Source organism: Geospiza fortis, unplaced genomic scaffold (genome assembly GCF_000277835.1).
Source record: "Geospiza fortis unplaced genomic scaffold, GeoFor_1.0 scaffold132, whole genome shotgun sequence".
Lineage (NCBI taxonomy): Eukaryota > Metazoa > Chordata > Aves > Passeriformes > Thraupidae > Geospiza > Geospiza fortis.
Window position 1 is genome coordinate 143,178 of NW_005054446.1, and position 17,004 is coordinate 160,181.

The window sequence follows — 17,004 nt, forward strand, 5'->3', positions numbered from 1 at the left end:
GGGGTGCACGCGGGTGCTGTACGCCCACGAGGCCAACAACACGAAGCTGTTCCCCAGCCTGCGCCCCGGCCTCGCCTCTGCCCCTCTCCCACGGCACCGGCACCGCGGGGCTGTGATTCCTGGAGAGCAGCTGCTCTCAGGGAAAGGGGGAAAGGGTGGGTGGGATGGTGACAGGGAGGGAGTTTGCTGTGAGAAGAGCCTGGGGTGCTCTGGCCGAGCACAGGGCAGGGCTGGGGAGCGTGTGTGGGCAGGTGTGCAAGTGTCGGTGTGCATGGACACACGCGGAGATGCGGGGACGTGCAGGGACATCCAGACGTGTGGGATTACAGACAGCTGTGGAGGTGCACACAGCCCACAGGCACCTTCAGTTGTATCTGCACAAAGCTACTGAAAGGCTCCACACATGCGCCCACGTACGCCTGTTACAGGGGTGTCTACAGATACAAACACACACACACAGAGTCACACACGGACAGATGTAACTCTACCTCCACCTCTATCCCTGACATCAGTCTCTGAGAGATCAGTACCTAGCTGTATGTAGATGTGTACACACACCTCTGAAAAATACATGTATAATGTATATACACACACGTAGACACGTGTGTGCTCGTGTATATACAGACATACATGGTTCTGTGTGTTGATCCATATATGTAATATATAGATGTGTACATATCCATGTAAATACATTGCTGCAGCAGCATCCATGTTTGTATGGATATATGCACACATGAAAATTACTGATATGTACTTAAATGTGTGTATATGCAGATAGATGTGTATATACAGATATATGTGTAGATGTCTCTATATCCATACCCAGCTTTTTAACTATATATTCATGTCTATACATCTATAAACATATGCCATATATACACGTGGACACAAATATTTGCAAGTTAGATACAGCTATAGCTACATAATATAGCTGCATGTCTAGCTATAGCTATATATATGGATACATGTATGGTAGATACAGAGAGATAGATAGATAAAGCTATAGAGAGAACAATATAGCTACATGTATCTATCTCTTTTTAGCTCTCTGTGTACTCTGTGCAAAACAAACATTTTGCCTCTGTCTATATAGATGTATCCATATCCACATACATTTATACGCAGTTTCCTCTGTCTGTGCACACATAAATATAAAAACTGTAAATGTATGTGCAGACCCTCAGCTTTGTACTGTGTGTGTGAGCTCTCTGGGGTGTGTGTGAGCTCTGCACACTGTGAGACCTCTGTGCACTGTGAGAACTCCACACTCTGTGTGAACTCTGTGCACAGTGTGATCTCCACGCTGTGTGTGTGTTTATCTGCTGTGTGCCCGTGGCTGCACCTACAGCCCCACTATAAATACAAACACGGGGGGGGTTCCTCTGACCCACTCATGACACCAGAGCTCCCCTCTGTATCTGGCTGAGGGTCAGTATGCACTCCTGCCACATCCACACGCCTACACCTTTAGGTACAGGGATTTACCTGCAGCTGAACCTCTACAGCTTTACCTATACATGCACCTCTAACTATAGAGCTACATCAATGTTTGTGTGCAAACAGAAGGATATACATTCATATATATGTGTGAAATAACAAACACATTTGTCTGTGAATATACACACACATATACTATCTCTGTCTAGGACAGCTATACAGCTTTACCTGTATCTACACTTATGTATAAATATATGAAAATTACAAATATGTGTGTCTGCGTACACATACACAAAGATCAATATACCTATACAGCCATACAGAGAAAGATGGAGATATAGAGATGTGTAGATATATAAATACATCTACATATGTATGTGCATGCATGCACATATATTCAAATTAAAAACACATTTATGTGTATTCTTACATACACATACATGTATGTATAAATACACCTCTGTAAATATAGATCTATACATCCATACCACACATAGATCTGTCCTATGTACATATATCCATTATCTACCCATACCTCTGTCTGCACATACTCAGAAGTACATATGTACACAAATACACATGTATTAAGACCACAAATACATTACATAACCTGTATAATATACAGGTGTATATGTGCAGGTACACACCCACATAGCAGTACCTAAATAAATCAGTATTTATACAGTATTTATAAATCAGTATTTATGTGCATGCTCACATAAAGATATATATGCACACGTATTGATGTAAAACACTTCTGTGTATATCTACACGTGTACACAGATCTACACATGCTGTATATGAAAAGGTACATGTGTGGGGGTGATGCAGACATGTGTACATATATGTGCACCATGCAGAGATAACAGTAACTGTAGATACACAACATCCTCATGTCTGTCTGTGTCCATGTGTGCATGTCCCTGTGTCTCCATGTGCACATCTGTGTGTGTGTAGATTTCTGTATCCATGCCTGCGGACACGTGTGTGTGTGGACAACAGGGGTACCAAGACCAGGCCAGGCCCCCCCACCATCCCTTCCCCTGCCAGACTGCACTGCGTCCTTCCCAAAGGATTTATTAAAACACAGAACAGAAACCGGGACACACAGAGCACGAAGCGGATGCAGGGGCGTTGCTTACGGCTGCCGGTGCCACCACGCTCGAGGCATCCCCATCCCAGTTCCAGCTGTCCCCTCTGTCCCACCCACATCCCCTCCATCTGCCTGCCCCAAGCCCGGCACATGTGGGCCCCCAGCCACACCACAGCAGTGCCAGGGATTCCAGCAGGGCAGCAACAGGCGTGGGCTTGCTCCAACACCACCAGGATGAAGAGACGGCCCTTAGGGGGAAGCCGGGGAGCACAGCCGGCCGGGACAATGGCACCACTGGCCTCCACTCACCCCTACACCTGCCAACACAACCAGACAAACACCACAGCTCCAGCCCTCCCTCCCTCCCTCCCCTCAGCCCACCTTGCCCAGACAAACTCTTCAAGTCTTCAATAAGAAAGTGCAAAAAATGTACACGGACACAAACCCCCAGCCCCGCCGCTCCCTCGGGGGCCGCAGCAGGCAAAGCACACTTGAAGCGGGAGCGGGACAGCGCGGCAGCGCCGGCAGCAGCAGCTTGGCTTCCACGCAGGCAACGCTGGCACAATTTCCCTGCCAACCTCTGGCAACAGCGGCTCGTGGCCAGGGACAGGGGCCTGTCCCCCAGGGCTGCTGTGAGAAAAGAGGAGGGCTGTCCTTAAGCCAAATCTGGACTCTCCCCACATGCCAATCCCACCTGGGATGGGCTGCAGGAAGGATCTGCTCCCACCTCCACTGTGGCTGCTTGAGGCATAGGCCACAGTGAGATACTGGCACGAGGGGGGCACCCCAAAATGAAGCCTCCATTTAGCCCCCCACCCCTTCATGTTCCCCAGCAAACAGCACAGAGAGCAGGAAGCACAGCCTTACCTCGGCTAAGAGCGGGAGCTGCAGGCAAAAATCATGGGAACTGCTAAATATCTGTGGTGACAGAGGAAACACCTTGCTCACTACTGTCCTTTGGCAGCACTCCTGGACCACCCAAATCCACCCTCTGAATTCCTCTGCCCAAGAGCAAAACCCCAACCTACCAGTCACATAGGGTCCCAGAGGCATCTGGCTGTAGTTGACAATCCCACCTGGCCCCGGACCGCGGAAATTTGGCCCAAAGCTGTTGTTGAAGATCGGGGCAGAGCCAAAGGAGCCCTGGGGAGGCAAGGAGGAAGAAAAGACATGGGCCTACAGCCCTGCCCTGACCATGACCCTCCCAGTGAGGGCTCTGTGCCCGTCCCCACAGACCTGGGCAGCTGGATCCCCTCCACGGGTGGCCATGCTGCTGAGGATGCTCCGCTCTGACATCTGCAGCCGGGCAGCCACGGGCGGGATGCGGGACAGCATGGAGGGCAAGCGTGTCACATCAGCCTTCATGTCACTCAGCAGCTCCTCAAGCTGGTTCAGCACTGCAAGTAAAGCAGGAGCTACATGGAGGGGTGACTGCCAGACCCAGCAAGCTGAGAGGAGCAGGCAGCTCCTGGCTGAGAGAACACAAGATGAGGAGCAGCTGCTGGCTGGCTTGGCTCCCCAGGTGAGGGTGGAGAACCCTTCCCAGCCTCAGAGCAGACTCCCCCAGCCCTGCAGGCACATACCCTTGTGCAGGACAGCGTTGGCAGGCTTGTTCCCAGCCAGGGACTCTTTGGAGAGGTGCTGGTGGCTCTCAGCAAGGCACTCCACTTCTGCCAGCCGCGCGTTCAGTGCCATGGCCGGGTGACTGGGGTCTTGGGTCATGTTGAGGTACGCCGCCCTCCGCAGCTGCTCCTCGATCACCAGGGCCTGCTCCAGCAACTGGGAGGAGCAGAAGACAAAGAATTCAGGACCAAACCCTGCCCCACTATAAACCAGTAAAAACAGAGCTCCTTGCAAAGTCCACTCCCCACTTCGCTCACAGAAGATGCTGGCAAATTCCCCCCTGGCTTCAGGGTGGTGCTGCTCTGGTCCTCCCACCAACAAGGACTCACCAGCCCTGGACCTGCCACTCGCCTTAAAACGCCGGGCAAGGAACTTGTTCTTCATCTCAAGGTAGTTGCCCTTGTGTATCTCTGACTTGAAGGGCTCGTTCAGGATCACGTAGCGTGGGTCGTTCTGGATGTCCTGCCAGCGGGCATAGCCATGACTGGTGTGGGAGAAGTGTCAAGGGCAGAACCAGCCAGCCAACAGCCTGCCCACCACCCCACAGCGACACCGTGGCCCTAAACCCTCTCCCTGCTCATCACTGCAGCTCCAGCCCAGCTCTCACCCCCAAGAGAGGCCTCTCTCACCACCCCACAGCGACACCGTGGCCCTAAACCCTCTCCCTCTTATCACTGCAGCTCCCACACCCCCAGAGAGGCCTCTCCAGCCTCGCTGCCTCCTGCTCTGCCAGGCCAAAGGGTACGTGACAATTCCTGCCAACAGCCAGTAGTCGTGTCGGCGGTGCCAGATGTCGTAGATCTTGCCAGAGGACATGGCAGCCCTCTCCTCATTCTGCCACAGCGTGTGCAGCTCTGTGGAAGCAGAAGCAGAAGGGAGACAGCCTGGTCAGGCAGCTGGACTGCAGGTCAATGCACAGCACACAGGCAGGGTGAGTGATGGAACCTCCCAGGAGCACAGGCACACTGCAGACCCAGGTCTGCTGCTGCCAGCAAAGCACCAGCCCATCCGTGGCCCATCACAGGGGTCACATTCCTTGAACGGGTTCAGAGCCTCTGCAGCAGCTTTGCAGAGCAGGCCAACACCTCATCTCTCACTCCTACCTGTGAAGCCACCGTCAGCAATGTTGAACATGAATCTGAAATTTATGTTTCTGTCATCCTTCTTTCCCTCCTCCTCTTCTTCTTTGTCACCATTTTGCTGGGCATCACTTGGTTCCTTCTCCTCCTCCTTGCCATCCTCTGCTTGGCAAACACAAGGAATTGGCCTGTCTAATTGTGCTCAACCCTGCCCCATTAACAGCCAGTCACTGCTGCAAAAGCCACCAACCCCTCCCAGCAGGTCCCACTGTTAACACAGGCAGTGCCCACCCCAACAGGGTCTTGTTCCCACTCGTGGCTCCTGAGCACCACTGGTGCTGATGGCATCTTTGCCACCAGCCTGTGGCATGCTCTGTCACTGTGCCAGGCACTGGCCTCACTCTGGGAATTCTTCCCACTCTTCTCTCTCCAAAGCCTCATGCCTCACCTGGTTTGACTTCTTTATCCTCCCCCTTCCCTGGGCTGCTGCTCAACTCTGCCTTCTCCAAAGGCTTCTCCTGCTCTTGAATCCCCTCGTCTGCAGGAGGGAACAGGCCTACAAGAAATGCTTGACATGGAAAGTGCTCTGCAGGGAACAACCTACTTATCCAGACAGACTTTCCCTTTTAGGGTAAAGTAACTATTGTTTGTACATTCAAGATGCTCAAAGAGAACATTCTTCTGCATTTTATCAAATAAATGTATTTAGTTTTCCCTCTTCCTTGAGACATCTGAAGGAACAAATGCCCCCCAAAATGACCATTTCATGCAATTTACAACTTGTTTTTTCAGGAATTTCTGCAGGATTTTTTGACATTCAGGTTTCCCATAGCGACACAGAGAAGATACACAGCCTCACCTTTCACCAGGGGCTCAGAAGAAGGCTCAGCCTTTTCACAATCCTCTTGCTTCTCCTTCCTTGGCCTCTCCTTGCTCTCACAGCTTTCCGGGAGCTCTTCACTCTCCGCCTCAGCACTTGCAGGTACCTAAAGGCCAAGCACCCATCCCAGATCAGCCAGGCCCTCCCTTCCCTAGGGAGTACCCCAAGCTCCCAGGCAGAGCAGGGAAAACTTTCTGGAGGAGATGCTGAACAAAGCCACCTCACCTGGCTGTCAGACACCTTTCTGCTCTTCTGTTCCCCCAGCTCCTTTTCCTCATGGAACCCCAGCTGTGCTTCTGTTTTGTCTGTAGGAAGAGCAAAGCTCAGAAGCTGTTGAGCAGGGCCTGATGAGTAAAGCACCTGCAAAACCTCCTGGTGTCTTGGCCCACCTCCATCCCAAGCCAGAGCCCAGCCACAACCCCTGGATACCTGCAAGGGCCCCTGGTCCCGCGTGTGTGTGTGCTGGACTGGCCGGGACAGGCGTGTTGGGATCTGAAGACACAACCTCACTGGTTCTCTTGCTCTCTGGGCCCTCAAGAAGCAGGTCTGGGGTGCTGTACTTCCCATTGACATGCTCGAACTCCTGGACCTGGGACAGACACACGTGGTCAGGTCAAACAGAGCAGGGACATTCCCAGCTGCTGCCACGGAGTCAGCGTGTCCAGGCTGCTCACCCACAGAGCGACCCAGTGGCAGGACTGCTGCACCCACCCCATTGTGAAAGGCATCCAGAACATTCTTGAAAAGGCCCATTCATAATTTTACTCACCCACCTTCTTCCTTACTAGTGACATGACCCCGATGCGGGTGAGCACGTGCTGGCGAGACAGCCCTTCCCGGGGAACGCCGTCCGCAAAGGTCTCGGCACCATCGGCCCCAGGCTCACACAAGTGTCTCATGAACAGGGACACATATGCCCTGCAGGGAACCAGACTTCAGTCCTCCCTGCCCAACCCAGCACACACAAGATCCCATCACCCATGGATGAGGAAAGTCTCACCCCCAGGAAAGGAACCAGAGAATGGAACAGACACTGCCACCCCAAAAAGAGCCCACAGTGAAGGGGTGCAGGCTCCCAGCCCTGCCTGCCTGCCAGGACCTGTGTACCTGAACTCCTTCTCGCTCTTCCCTCGCAGATCCCGGACCAGCCAGTGGGAGTTGAAGGCGTCCTGGGGGGGCATTCCCCAGCGCATGATGGCGTTCAGGAACGCCTTGCGCTGCCGGGCGTTGAAACCCAGAACCTGCAGGAAACAAAAAGTCACAGAGTGGCCTCAGCAACACGGGGCTCCCTGGAGCCTCACAGCTGTGACAGGCATTGCTGGACCAGGACTGATGTCCCAGTGGTTCAGCACAGAGGGATCCAGCCCTCAGGCAGCCCGGGCATAGCATTGGCCATGCTCTGGATGAAGCTGAGGCTCACCTCGATGTTCCCCCCAACTCTTGCCAGCAAAGGAGGGAGAGGTTTGTCTCTGTCAGACTTCAGCTGTCTCCGTGATTGTCTTCTGCCACCTAGAGCCAAGCAGCCTCAGTGATGGATGAGCCAGGCACCACAGAAAGACACCTCATGTGCCCCAGGCTTCCTGCCCTCCCTCCTGACGGGAGCAGAGCCCATCAGAGCATCTGTCCAGACTGCAGGGTCCCTTCCAGCCACCACTCCCCAGGCCAGGACACTCCTCTGCCCTTCCCAGGCAAGGGGAGACCATGCCTGGTCCTTGTGGTGGAGCAGACCACAGTCCTGCAGAGGCCAAGGAAGAAGCTGGCCGCCTTCCCTGCCCTGGAAAGCTCCTCACCTGATAGAAAGCAGGGACACAGTCCCCTGAACAGAAGGCCTGGGCACACCAGTCCCTCCAACCCAGCCATTCCTGATGCTTCCAAACCCCAGGGAGTATCAGCAAACACATCAACTCACTCTGGCCTTCTGGCCTCTCTTCAAAGTCTTCATCCTCGTCCTCAGAGCCAATGGAATACTCTGACTGGTTGTCAGAGAGCTCATCCTGCCACTCTGCAGAACACAAGGGAGGCCAGGTTAGAAGACCCTGCCTGGGGGGATGTGCTGGACAGGTCAGAGCCCCTTGTGGGTATGACAGGCATTCACTGCCAGGCAGCAGGAGACAGGGATACAGCTACAGGAAATCATGTCCTCAGGTTTTACAGAACTAACATTCTGTTATGCAGCAAACAACAAATTTGAAATATTTTGCCCGCAGACACGTCCTTCCTAGATTCTTCCAGCAAAAGCAGAGTTTACAGACCAACAAATAAAAAGAAAAAAAATATTTGAAAATTTCTACACTGGCAAGTTTAGGAACCTGAGAAGTACAGATCCAGGCAATCTACCAACTGCAGAGAGACACCAAGTGACAGCTCTGTCTGTCCCATGAGCCCAGTCAGGAGCTAGCACCTGTGGCTGTACCTTGGTCCTCCTGAGAGGTGTCATTGTAGTTGACCTGCTTGCGGATTCTCTTCCCTTTCCCCAGGTTCCTGGCCAGATCCTCCTGCTGCTGCTCATAATGGTGCCGCAGCAGCTTCTCCCAGTAGTCAGGGTCCACATTCTCCTCTTGCTTGATGATCTCCCGTTCCACCTCCTCCTGCAGAGCCACAGACAAGGGGCTCAAGCAGAGAGAGAGAGCAGGGAGGGTCCTGCCCCATGCCAAGCACCGGCAGGGACAGGACAGGGAGCAGAGGGAACACGGAGGGGTGTACAAAGGGGTGATTGTAAGACATGATACTGATCACATTACCACACCATCCTCTTCTCTCACAACATACTGAGCCACTTTAAAGGAGCTGAGATACTCATTCATGTTCTGCAGCTCCGTGTCGTCAGTCGCATCCTGGTTTCGGTCCAAAAGCTTCGAGATGGCAGCATCATCATAGTGGATCACACTGCTGTCATCTACATCCTTATTGTCACCTGAGAGCAGAGCCAGGGGAACAGCAGCACGGATCAGAGGGCTGGACAGTCTGCTCCAGAGCCAGGCAGGCTCAGGTGAGGGGATAAGTCACCCCAGCAAAGAGGGGCTACATACCTGGTGGGGTGCTGCCATGCTTTTTTTTCAGGCCAGGGGTTGCTGCACCCCCTTTTGCTGACAGTGTGTCTGAGAAAGGGGTAACAGCATCTGGCATTGCAATCCGCTGTCCCTGAGACACCATGCCTGTGGCACAGGGAGAGAACAGTGAGCCCCAGCAGCTCAGAGAGAGCCCTGGCCACACAGAGCATTCCCCCCTCCCCTGCCACATCACCCAGAGAGTGCCCTGGCCACACAGAGCTTTCCCCCCTCCCCTGCCACATCACCCAGAGAGTGCCCTGGCCACACAGAGCTTTCCCCCCTCCCCTGCCACATCACCCAGAGAGTGCCCTGGCCACACAGAGCTTTCCCCCCTCCCCTGCCACATCACCCAGAGAGTGCCCTGGCCACACAGAGCTTTCCCCCCTCCCCTGCCACATCACCCAGAGAGTGCCCTGGCCACACAGAGCTTTCCCCCCTCCCCTGCCACATCACCCAGAGAGTGCCCTGGCCACACAGAGCATTCCCACCTCACCTTCTATCTACACCATCCAGAGAGAGCCCTGCCCACAAAGAGCATTCCCACCTCACCTTCCACATCATCCTTCTCACCTTCCACATCATCCTTCTCACCTTCCACATCATCCTTGAAGAGTTCTTCTGTCCCGAACTTGAGGATGTCATCCAGCTCTTGTTTGGTCATGGAGCCTGACTTGGAGCCGAGCCCCGGGCGCACCACCAGGTGTGTGAGCATCATCTTCCTCTTGGCCACCTGGGTGATGCGCTCCTCCACGGAGGCCCTGGTCACGAAGCGGTAAATCATCACCTTCTTGTTCTGCCCGATGCGGTGAGCTCTGCTGAAGGCCTGCAGGCAGAGGAGGGAGCTGGAGAGGGTGGCACCAGGCCACGTGGACAACAGGGCCATGCTTCTCACCCTCCAAGCTGCATTTGAGGGTAAGTATGAGAATGTCACAGGGGAGAGCCAGTTTCATAAGCCAGGTGTCTCCTAGACTGCAGAGAGGCCAGGAGAGGGTGAGGGAAAGGGACTGCTGAGCAGAAACACCCACAAACACAGGAGAAAGTGTCAGCAGCCCTCAAGAGAAGATACTGAAATCCCAATGAGTGTGTGCAAAGAGAGGGCACAGCCAGAGAGGTACTTACTACACAGGAAGGAAAAGGGAAAGTCAGAAACCTGGATGTCATTGTGGGGATTCCAGTCAGAATCATAAATAATGACAGTGTCGGCCGTAGCAAGGTTTATGCCCAGACCACCGGCGCGGGTGGAGAGGAGGAAGCAGAACTGCTGAGCCCCAGGAGCTGAGAACGACAAACCCAGAGGTGAAAACAGGTGAGACAGAAGGAAGCACAGCTCACAGAGAGGAGCAGCACCATTTCAGAGGGACAGAACGGCTCCCACAGCTGACAAGCAAGAGGCAGGGGTGTCAAGGAGTGAAAACACATCGCTCCCTGCGAACCAGGTGCTGCAGAACCCAGCTCCAGAGCAAAGGGGAAGCTCTGCCATCTGCTGAGGTCTTGGAGGGAAGGGCAGGAGCCCCTCCAGCTGAACAGCTGCTGGCACACTCAGGGTTCCTTGTGGGAACCAACTCAAGGGCTTAACGGCGTGGTACGAGCAGCCCCACCGTGCCACAGGAAGCCAGACCTGCGAGTGTGGCACAAGCTCTGGGCACTGGCAGATGCCCTGCTGCTGGCCACACACTGTCATGCCCCCCATGGCCCCCTCAGCAAGGCAGGAAGGTGAGTACCATTGAACCTGTCGATGGCCTCCTGGCGCAGGCCGCCGGTGATGCCCCCGTCAATGCGCTCGTACTTGTAACCTTCGTACTCCAGGAAATCCTCCAGCAAATCCAGCATCTTTGTCATCTACAGGGCAAGGTGACCATGGCATGAGAGGGTCTGCATGGCCAAACACCCCTGCCTCCCCTGGGCAGCTGCCCTGCCCCAGCATGGTCCTTGCCCACAGCCCAGAGGTCTCGGTGGTGGCGGCACAGCATGGCCAGCAAAGCAAGCACAGCCAACAGGAGCGTTGCCAGAGGAGCAACACTCACATCCCATCTTCTACAGGCAACTCTGCCAGCAGGAAGGAATTGTGACTGACTGTCCCTCCCCAAAGAGGAGCCTCGTGATTGTTGTCTCTTTTCTATCCTGAGCTAACAGCTCTTAAACACGACAGGCGGTCCCTCAGGAGTGAGCTGGGACAGCCCTTGCACCATTACTGCCTTGGCTGCCTGGGGGAGAAGCTGTCACCAGCTATTCCACCTATTTCTGTCTGTTCCCAGCACAAATTTCCCATACATAATTTAAACAAATTCCTTTTAAAATGCATTTATTATTATCCCTCCCTGCTCTCACCTGCGAGAAGATCAGAACTCTGTGACCGCCATCCCGCAACTTCTTCAGCATCTTTTGGAGCAGCATCAGTTTCCCAGAAGATTTGACCAAAGAATTCCCATCATAAGATCCATTGGGCAGCACAGGGGCCTCCTGTAAAGGTACCATGGTCAATGCCCACAAGGACAACCCACATTAACCTCATGGAGGACTTCACTTGCATTTCCAAAACAAAAAAAAACAGAAAACTAAGTCCTTGTATGAAACCACTGGCATGGAAACCCACAGTGTTAACCAAAGCAGGACCATGGAAGCAGCTGCCACTCAACACTCTGAGACATGTCCAAGGGTGCAAAGGCAGGGGACATACCACAGCTGCCACAGGGAACAGGTATGGGTGATTGCAGCACTTCTTCAGGTCCATCATGATGTTGAGCAGTGAGACCTGGTTCCCACCACCTTTCGAATTCAGGGCTTCAAAGTTCCTTGTCAGTATGAATTTGTAGTATTTCCTGCAGGAGGGAGGATGGGACAGACACCGTGTTAGCTAGGGCAGGTGTGGAACTGGCACAAATGGGAGGGCACTGAATTAAACCCCCCTAGTGTCACTGGAGATGCAAAAGGGACATTTGGAGGCTTTTAAAAGTAATTCAGCACCTAGGGCCGGGTGTTTCCACTTGCTCTGGGGTATCAGCCCTGGCAGTGAGATGGACTGAGGGGCACAGCACATCCACCACCACCCTCTGCTGGGTGCCAGCCAGGGGCAAGAAGTGACAGGCCCTTCCTGGAAGTGCCCTGAGCTGCAGGAGATGCCACTGAAGCTGAACAGGTCAGCCCAGCAGAACCAGAGCTGGGGCAGCAGCAATGCTCCAGGCTGCCCCAGGCACACCAGCAGCACAGGCCATGTCCTAGTGCCAGGAATGGGAGAAGGGGATTCAGTGTTTTCTCCATGCCCCCAGAGCCAGCAGAGCCACACTGGCAGCCTCCCACACCCCAAGCACTGCACAGAGCCCAGTTCAACCACATGGAACATTCCTCTTGGTGAGACACAAAGCACTCCCACTCTTGTGCAGCAGGCCCCAGGCCAGCAGAGTCCCTGTGACCTCTCAATCCCCACTGACACCTCACCATGCTGGGGGAAGCCAGGCACCCCTGGAATCACTCACTTCTGCATCTGGCTCAGCTCCACGCGCACGATCAGCTCCGTCTTGGCCGGCATGTTCTTGAACACATCGGCCTTGAGCCGCCGCAGCATGTGGGGACCCAGCAGGTCATGGAGCTTCTTGATCTGGTCCTCCTTGGAGATGTCTGCAAACTCCTCCAGGAAACCCTCCAGGTTGCTGTGGAAGCAGCCAGAGCCCCATGGCACTAAGCAACAGGGGCATGTGAAAGCAAAGGGATCTGCAGCTTTATGACTTAAAAACCAGGGCAGAGCTCTCGAGGCACAAGAGGAGATAATGCTTGTGAGGAGCCACCCTGATGGCCTGGCTAAGTGCAACTTACTTAAACCTCTCTGGAGTCAGGAAATTGAGCAGGTGGAAGAGCTCTTCCAAGTTGTTCTGGAGCGGAGTCCCTGTGAGGAGCAGCTTGTAATCGATCTTGTAGCTATTCAGCACTCTAAAGAACTGGAAAAGAAGTAAGTTTGGGTGACAAGGACTGCAAGGAACCAGTGTGTCACTGTGGGCTCTGCAGGGTGCACGTGGAGACTGAGCAGTGACCCCCATGCTGGGCATGCAGAGCAGGGTGCCAGCATGTCCTGCTCCCAGCCATTCCCACTGAGCACAGGCAGCAATCCTGTGTATCCTTGGCTCACACCACTTGTCTCCTCCTTGGGTGAACATCCCAGGAGCTGGAGACTGCACTGAGCCTCAGGTAAAGGGGAAAGGAAGGAGAGGGATCAATTCCCTTCCATGATAGCCTGTCAGGCAGCCAGGCTGTTGCCTCTCCTGCTGCTGAAGGGCTTTTAATGCCACGGGATGTTAAAGAGAGCAAAAAAATAAATCACTCACAAACACCTGCCACCTACTTTGGACTGGTTGTTCTTCAGCCTGTGTGCTTCATCCACAACCAGACAGGCCCACTCTATGGAGCCCAGCACTGCCTGGTCAATGGTGATCAGCTCATAGGACGTGAGCAGGACGTGGAACTTGATCTGGGCTTCCTTCTGGAGGAGCAGAAGGAGAGAAAAGCTGGGATAAGAGCAGCCAACAGGACAGCCTCCACCTTTGCTGCTGCTGCATGTGATCCAGGATGAGAAGGCTGCACTGCCTGGCACTGAGCTGGGTCGTGCCAGCAGAAGACCCCAGCATGAGAGCCACGCAGGGGGCTACAGATATAGAAAAGCTCTGGCAGAAATCTGTAAAGCTCATCACAAATCTTCTGCATTTGTAAACAATGCCAGCTTCCCTCTGTGGGAAGCTGACCAGGGACCTTCTCCAGGTCAAATTCTCCTCTCCCTTTCTTACTGGCAGGTAAAGGGAAGTGTGATGGTGTTCACAGGCGTCTTAGGATGAGGGAAGGGACGAGAATGTTGACTCCATGTTTCAGAAGGCCTGATTTATTATTTTATGATATCTATTATAGTAAAACTGTACTAAAAGAATAAAAGAAAGGGTTTCATCAGTAGACTAGCAAGAATAGAAAAGGAATGATAACAAAGGCTTGTGACTGACTGAAACACTCAGGGCAGCTGGACTGTGATTGGCCATTAATTAGAAACAACCACATCAGACCAATCACAGATGCACCGGTTGCATCCCACAGCAGCAGATAATCAATGTTTACATTTTGTTCCTGAGGCCTCTCAGCTTCTCGGGAGAAAAAAATCCTAAGGAAAGGATTTTTCAGAAAATATCATGGCTACAGGGAAGGGACAGGCACGGCCTCAGCTCCCACCTTCATCCTGAAGACTTTCTTCCCGCTGCGGATGGCGTTGTCCTCAAAAGAAAACTCATTTTCCCGGATGACCGAGCGGCTCTCCTTGTCCCCCGTGTAGGTCACCACGTAGAAATCAGGTGCCCACATCTCAAACTCACGCTCCCAGTTGATGATGGTGGAGAGGGGGGCACTGACCAGGTACGGCCCCTTTGAGTGGCCCTGCTCAGGAAGACAGAGCCCAGGCTGATGTCCCTGTACCCAGCAGCTCTCAGCCACCTCAGAGACTGCTGTGTGCTCCACTCACCTCCTTGTACAGGGAATACAAGAACACAATAGTCTGCACCGTCTTCCCTAGCCCCATCTCGTCAGCCAGGATTGTATCTGTCCCTTGTGCCCAGGAGAATCTCAGCCAGTTCAGCCCTTCCAGCTGGTAAGGGTGCAGCGTGCCTCCCGTGGCATCGATGTACCACGGCTGCTTGTCAAACTTCACTGTAGGCTGAAAGGAGAGCCACGGCACAGAGCAGTGAAAACCACCTGCCCCTCCTTCCCCTGCACCCAAGCACGTCCCTCTTTAGGTTTGTAACGTCCAACAGCTCCAAAGCAGACACAGACACAGTCCCTGGCACAGCCCAGCCCCCAGGCTCCTCACAGCAACACCACTCCAGCATTTTCAATGGAAACAGAGTCCCCAGAGGAACCAGAGGAGGGCACAGACAGCCCACCCTCCCTCCATGCCACCACACAGTCCCCAGCACTCTCACTCACATCCACAAGAGGTGTTTCTGGAGGCTTTTCCAGCTTCTCCTCTTTCAGCTTTTTCCCTTTCTTGTTCAGCTTCTTCAGAGGGCGCGTGTCCTCCCCCAGCATCAGCTCCCTGTGACAGCCAGCACAGTCAGGGATGGCAGGGGGTCACTCTTCTCTCAGCTCCGAGCCAAGGGACAGAAACACCTCCCACACTCTATTTCCCCCCTCCCCACAGAAGCTCTTCTGGCCCTGTTAGCAGGGGCACTCATTGATTTTCCCCTCCCAACAGTCCACAGAGTCTCCAGAATGAAGAACAGCAGAGTACTGTGGTTTTCCCCCAAAACAGGCAGCATGGCCATGGAGACCATGAATGTCATGGCAGTGCAGACACAGGGGAAGGGGAGCACAGGCTGGAAAAGAGCAGGTGGGATTGCCCAGCAGCCCTGAAATGGCACATGAGGAAGGCCAGCCTTCCTCGGTGCTGGGCCACCTATCTTTGAAGGGAATTCACTGCAAGCAGAGTCAATGTGTTCCAAATGGGGGCACCTGTGTGTCCCCCTTGTCCCAAACACCTGCAGGGGCTCCCCCAGCTGTGGGCTCACACCTGTGGTTCCAGTAGAGGAGTTTGAGGTTCTCATAGTAGGGGATGTCTATGTCATCGATCTCCCAGGTGCACTGGTCATAGGGCAGGTCCTTCCACTTGATCAGGTAATGGATGTCTCCCTTCTTATCAAAGCTGTAACACAGGGCACAGAAAGCTGAGCAGGGAATGCCACCAGCCCCTGGGGACAGCTCACTGTGATCTGCTTCTGCAGAGCTGGATGCTTCATTCTCTGCCTTCACCTACACACCAGGACATCCACACTGAGGTACAAAAACAAAGTATCAACACTTCCAGCAGAAATGCCTATTCACCTGTGAGTGTGTCAAACCATTAAGCTTTACAGGCTGCTTTTCCTTTCCACTAACAACCTCATTTCCATGTTTCACCAGGCCTGGGTGGATACCAGTGCTTCCCCTCTCACCTGCAGCATTCACCACTCTAGGAAGTTCTGCTCACACCAAAAACAGAACAAACACATTTCCAAGTGTGACTCTGTGCCTACAGGGAACCCTGCTGCCTTGTTAGTGGACGAGGTAAAGCTCACACAAAAATCAGACAGGCAGCTTTAGTTCTTTCCTGCCACACAGCCTTCCAGCAGAGCTGCTGCTGCTGCTTGGTATTTCAAGCTGCCACTTGAAATGTAGAAATTCAACAAAAACACATCTCCAGCCACTCGATGCAGAAAGCCCATCTGCACAGCACATCTCGCTCACAAGGAATTTCTTCTACAGAAAAGAAATATCAATGTCAATGTCTGTAAGGGAGTCAGCCACATGCTGACTCTTCCCCTCAGCATCAGAATTTACAGAATGGTTAGGCTGTAACAGGACCCAAACAGTATGACTGGGAAGAGTGGAACAACACTGTGCATCCACCTTTAGGAAACTGGCTACAACTCAATTTTTAATGTGTAACAAAGCAGAAATAAAAATAAGGCAGCATGGATCACCTTCCAGCCTCAGCTTCAGCCCAGAAGCAAACCTCCAAACCAACAGAGACCTCAGCACAGGCCAGCAGCTGACATCCCACCAGCCCAAGGTTTTGGCTCTGCAGAAGGATGGCAGAATTTCCCTCAGGCTCCTCACCTGTGGTTCAGGATGCGGTGGATCATCATCCACTCAGGCTTGATGCCGTAGCGGTAGAACCGCTCCTCCATCTTGGCGTACTGGGGGTCCTTGTTCTTCCTCTTCTCCCTCTGGCTGTCCTCGTCCCCAGAGCCGTAGTCGAAGGCCGGTGGCTCGTCCATGTCGTTCTTGCGCTGGTAGTTGCGGTACATGACGGTGTGGTACAGCTCCAGCTGCGGCAGGGGG

At 53.5% G+C, this 17,004-nt stretch overlaps 1 protein-coding gene across 1 annotated transcript in view; it reads right to left on the bottom strand.

Moving 5' to 3' along the window:
• Nucleotides 1–2,498: 2,498 nt before the first annotated feature.
• The window catches only part of CHD5 (chromodomain helicase DNA binding protein 5), a 23,782-nt gene continuing 9,276 nt past the window's right edge, over nucleotides 2,499–17,004 (bottom strand). Inside the window, 32 exon segments of the mRNA XM_031062354.1 lie at nucleotides 2,499–3,160; nucleotides 3,398–3,448; nucleotides 3,559–3,673; nucleotides 3,767–3,927; nucleotides 4,114–4,309; nucleotides 4,505–4,637; nucleotides 4,899–5,007; nucleotides 5,257–5,394; nucleotides 5,681–5,788; nucleotides 6,092–6,218; nucleotides 6,338–6,417; nucleotides 6,542–6,701; nucleotides 6,886–7,030; nucleotides 7,220–7,353; nucleotides 7,533–7,621; nucleotides 8,022–8,114; nucleotides 8,526–8,700; nucleotides 8,854–9,026; nucleotides 9,142–9,267; nucleotides 9,754–9,985; nucleotides 10,313–10,437; nucleotides 10,884–11,001; nucleotides 11,491–11,622; nucleotides 11,840–11,981; nucleotides 12,636–12,809; nucleotides 12,973–13,094; nucleotides 13,496–13,633; nucleotides 14,365–14,565; nucleotides 14,651–14,842; nucleotides 15,112–15,220; nucleotides 15,695–15,826; nucleotides 16,780–17,004. The exon segment at nucleotides 16,780–17,004 is cut by the window's right edge and continues 50 nt beyond it. Of these exon segments, the coding sequence (XP_030918214.1) occupies nucleotides 3,441–3,448; nucleotides 3,559–3,673; nucleotides 3,767–3,927; nucleotides 4,114–4,309; nucleotides 4,505–4,637; nucleotides 4,899–5,007; nucleotides 5,257–5,394; nucleotides 5,681–5,788; nucleotides 6,092–6,218; nucleotides 6,338–6,417; nucleotides 6,542–6,701; nucleotides 6,886–7,030; nucleotides 7,220–7,353; nucleotides 7,533–7,621; nucleotides 8,022–8,114; nucleotides 8,526–8,700; nucleotides 8,854–9,026; nucleotides 9,142–9,267; nucleotides 9,754–9,985; nucleotides 10,313–10,437; nucleotides 10,884–11,001; nucleotides 11,491–11,622; nucleotides 11,840–11,981; nucleotides 12,636–12,809; nucleotides 12,973–13,094; nucleotides 13,496–13,633; nucleotides 14,365–14,565; nucleotides 14,651–14,842; nucleotides 15,112–15,220; nucleotides 15,695–15,826; nucleotides 16,780–17,004 (4,312 nt within the window). The 3' untranslated portion in view covers nucleotides 2,499–3,160; nucleotides 3,398–3,440.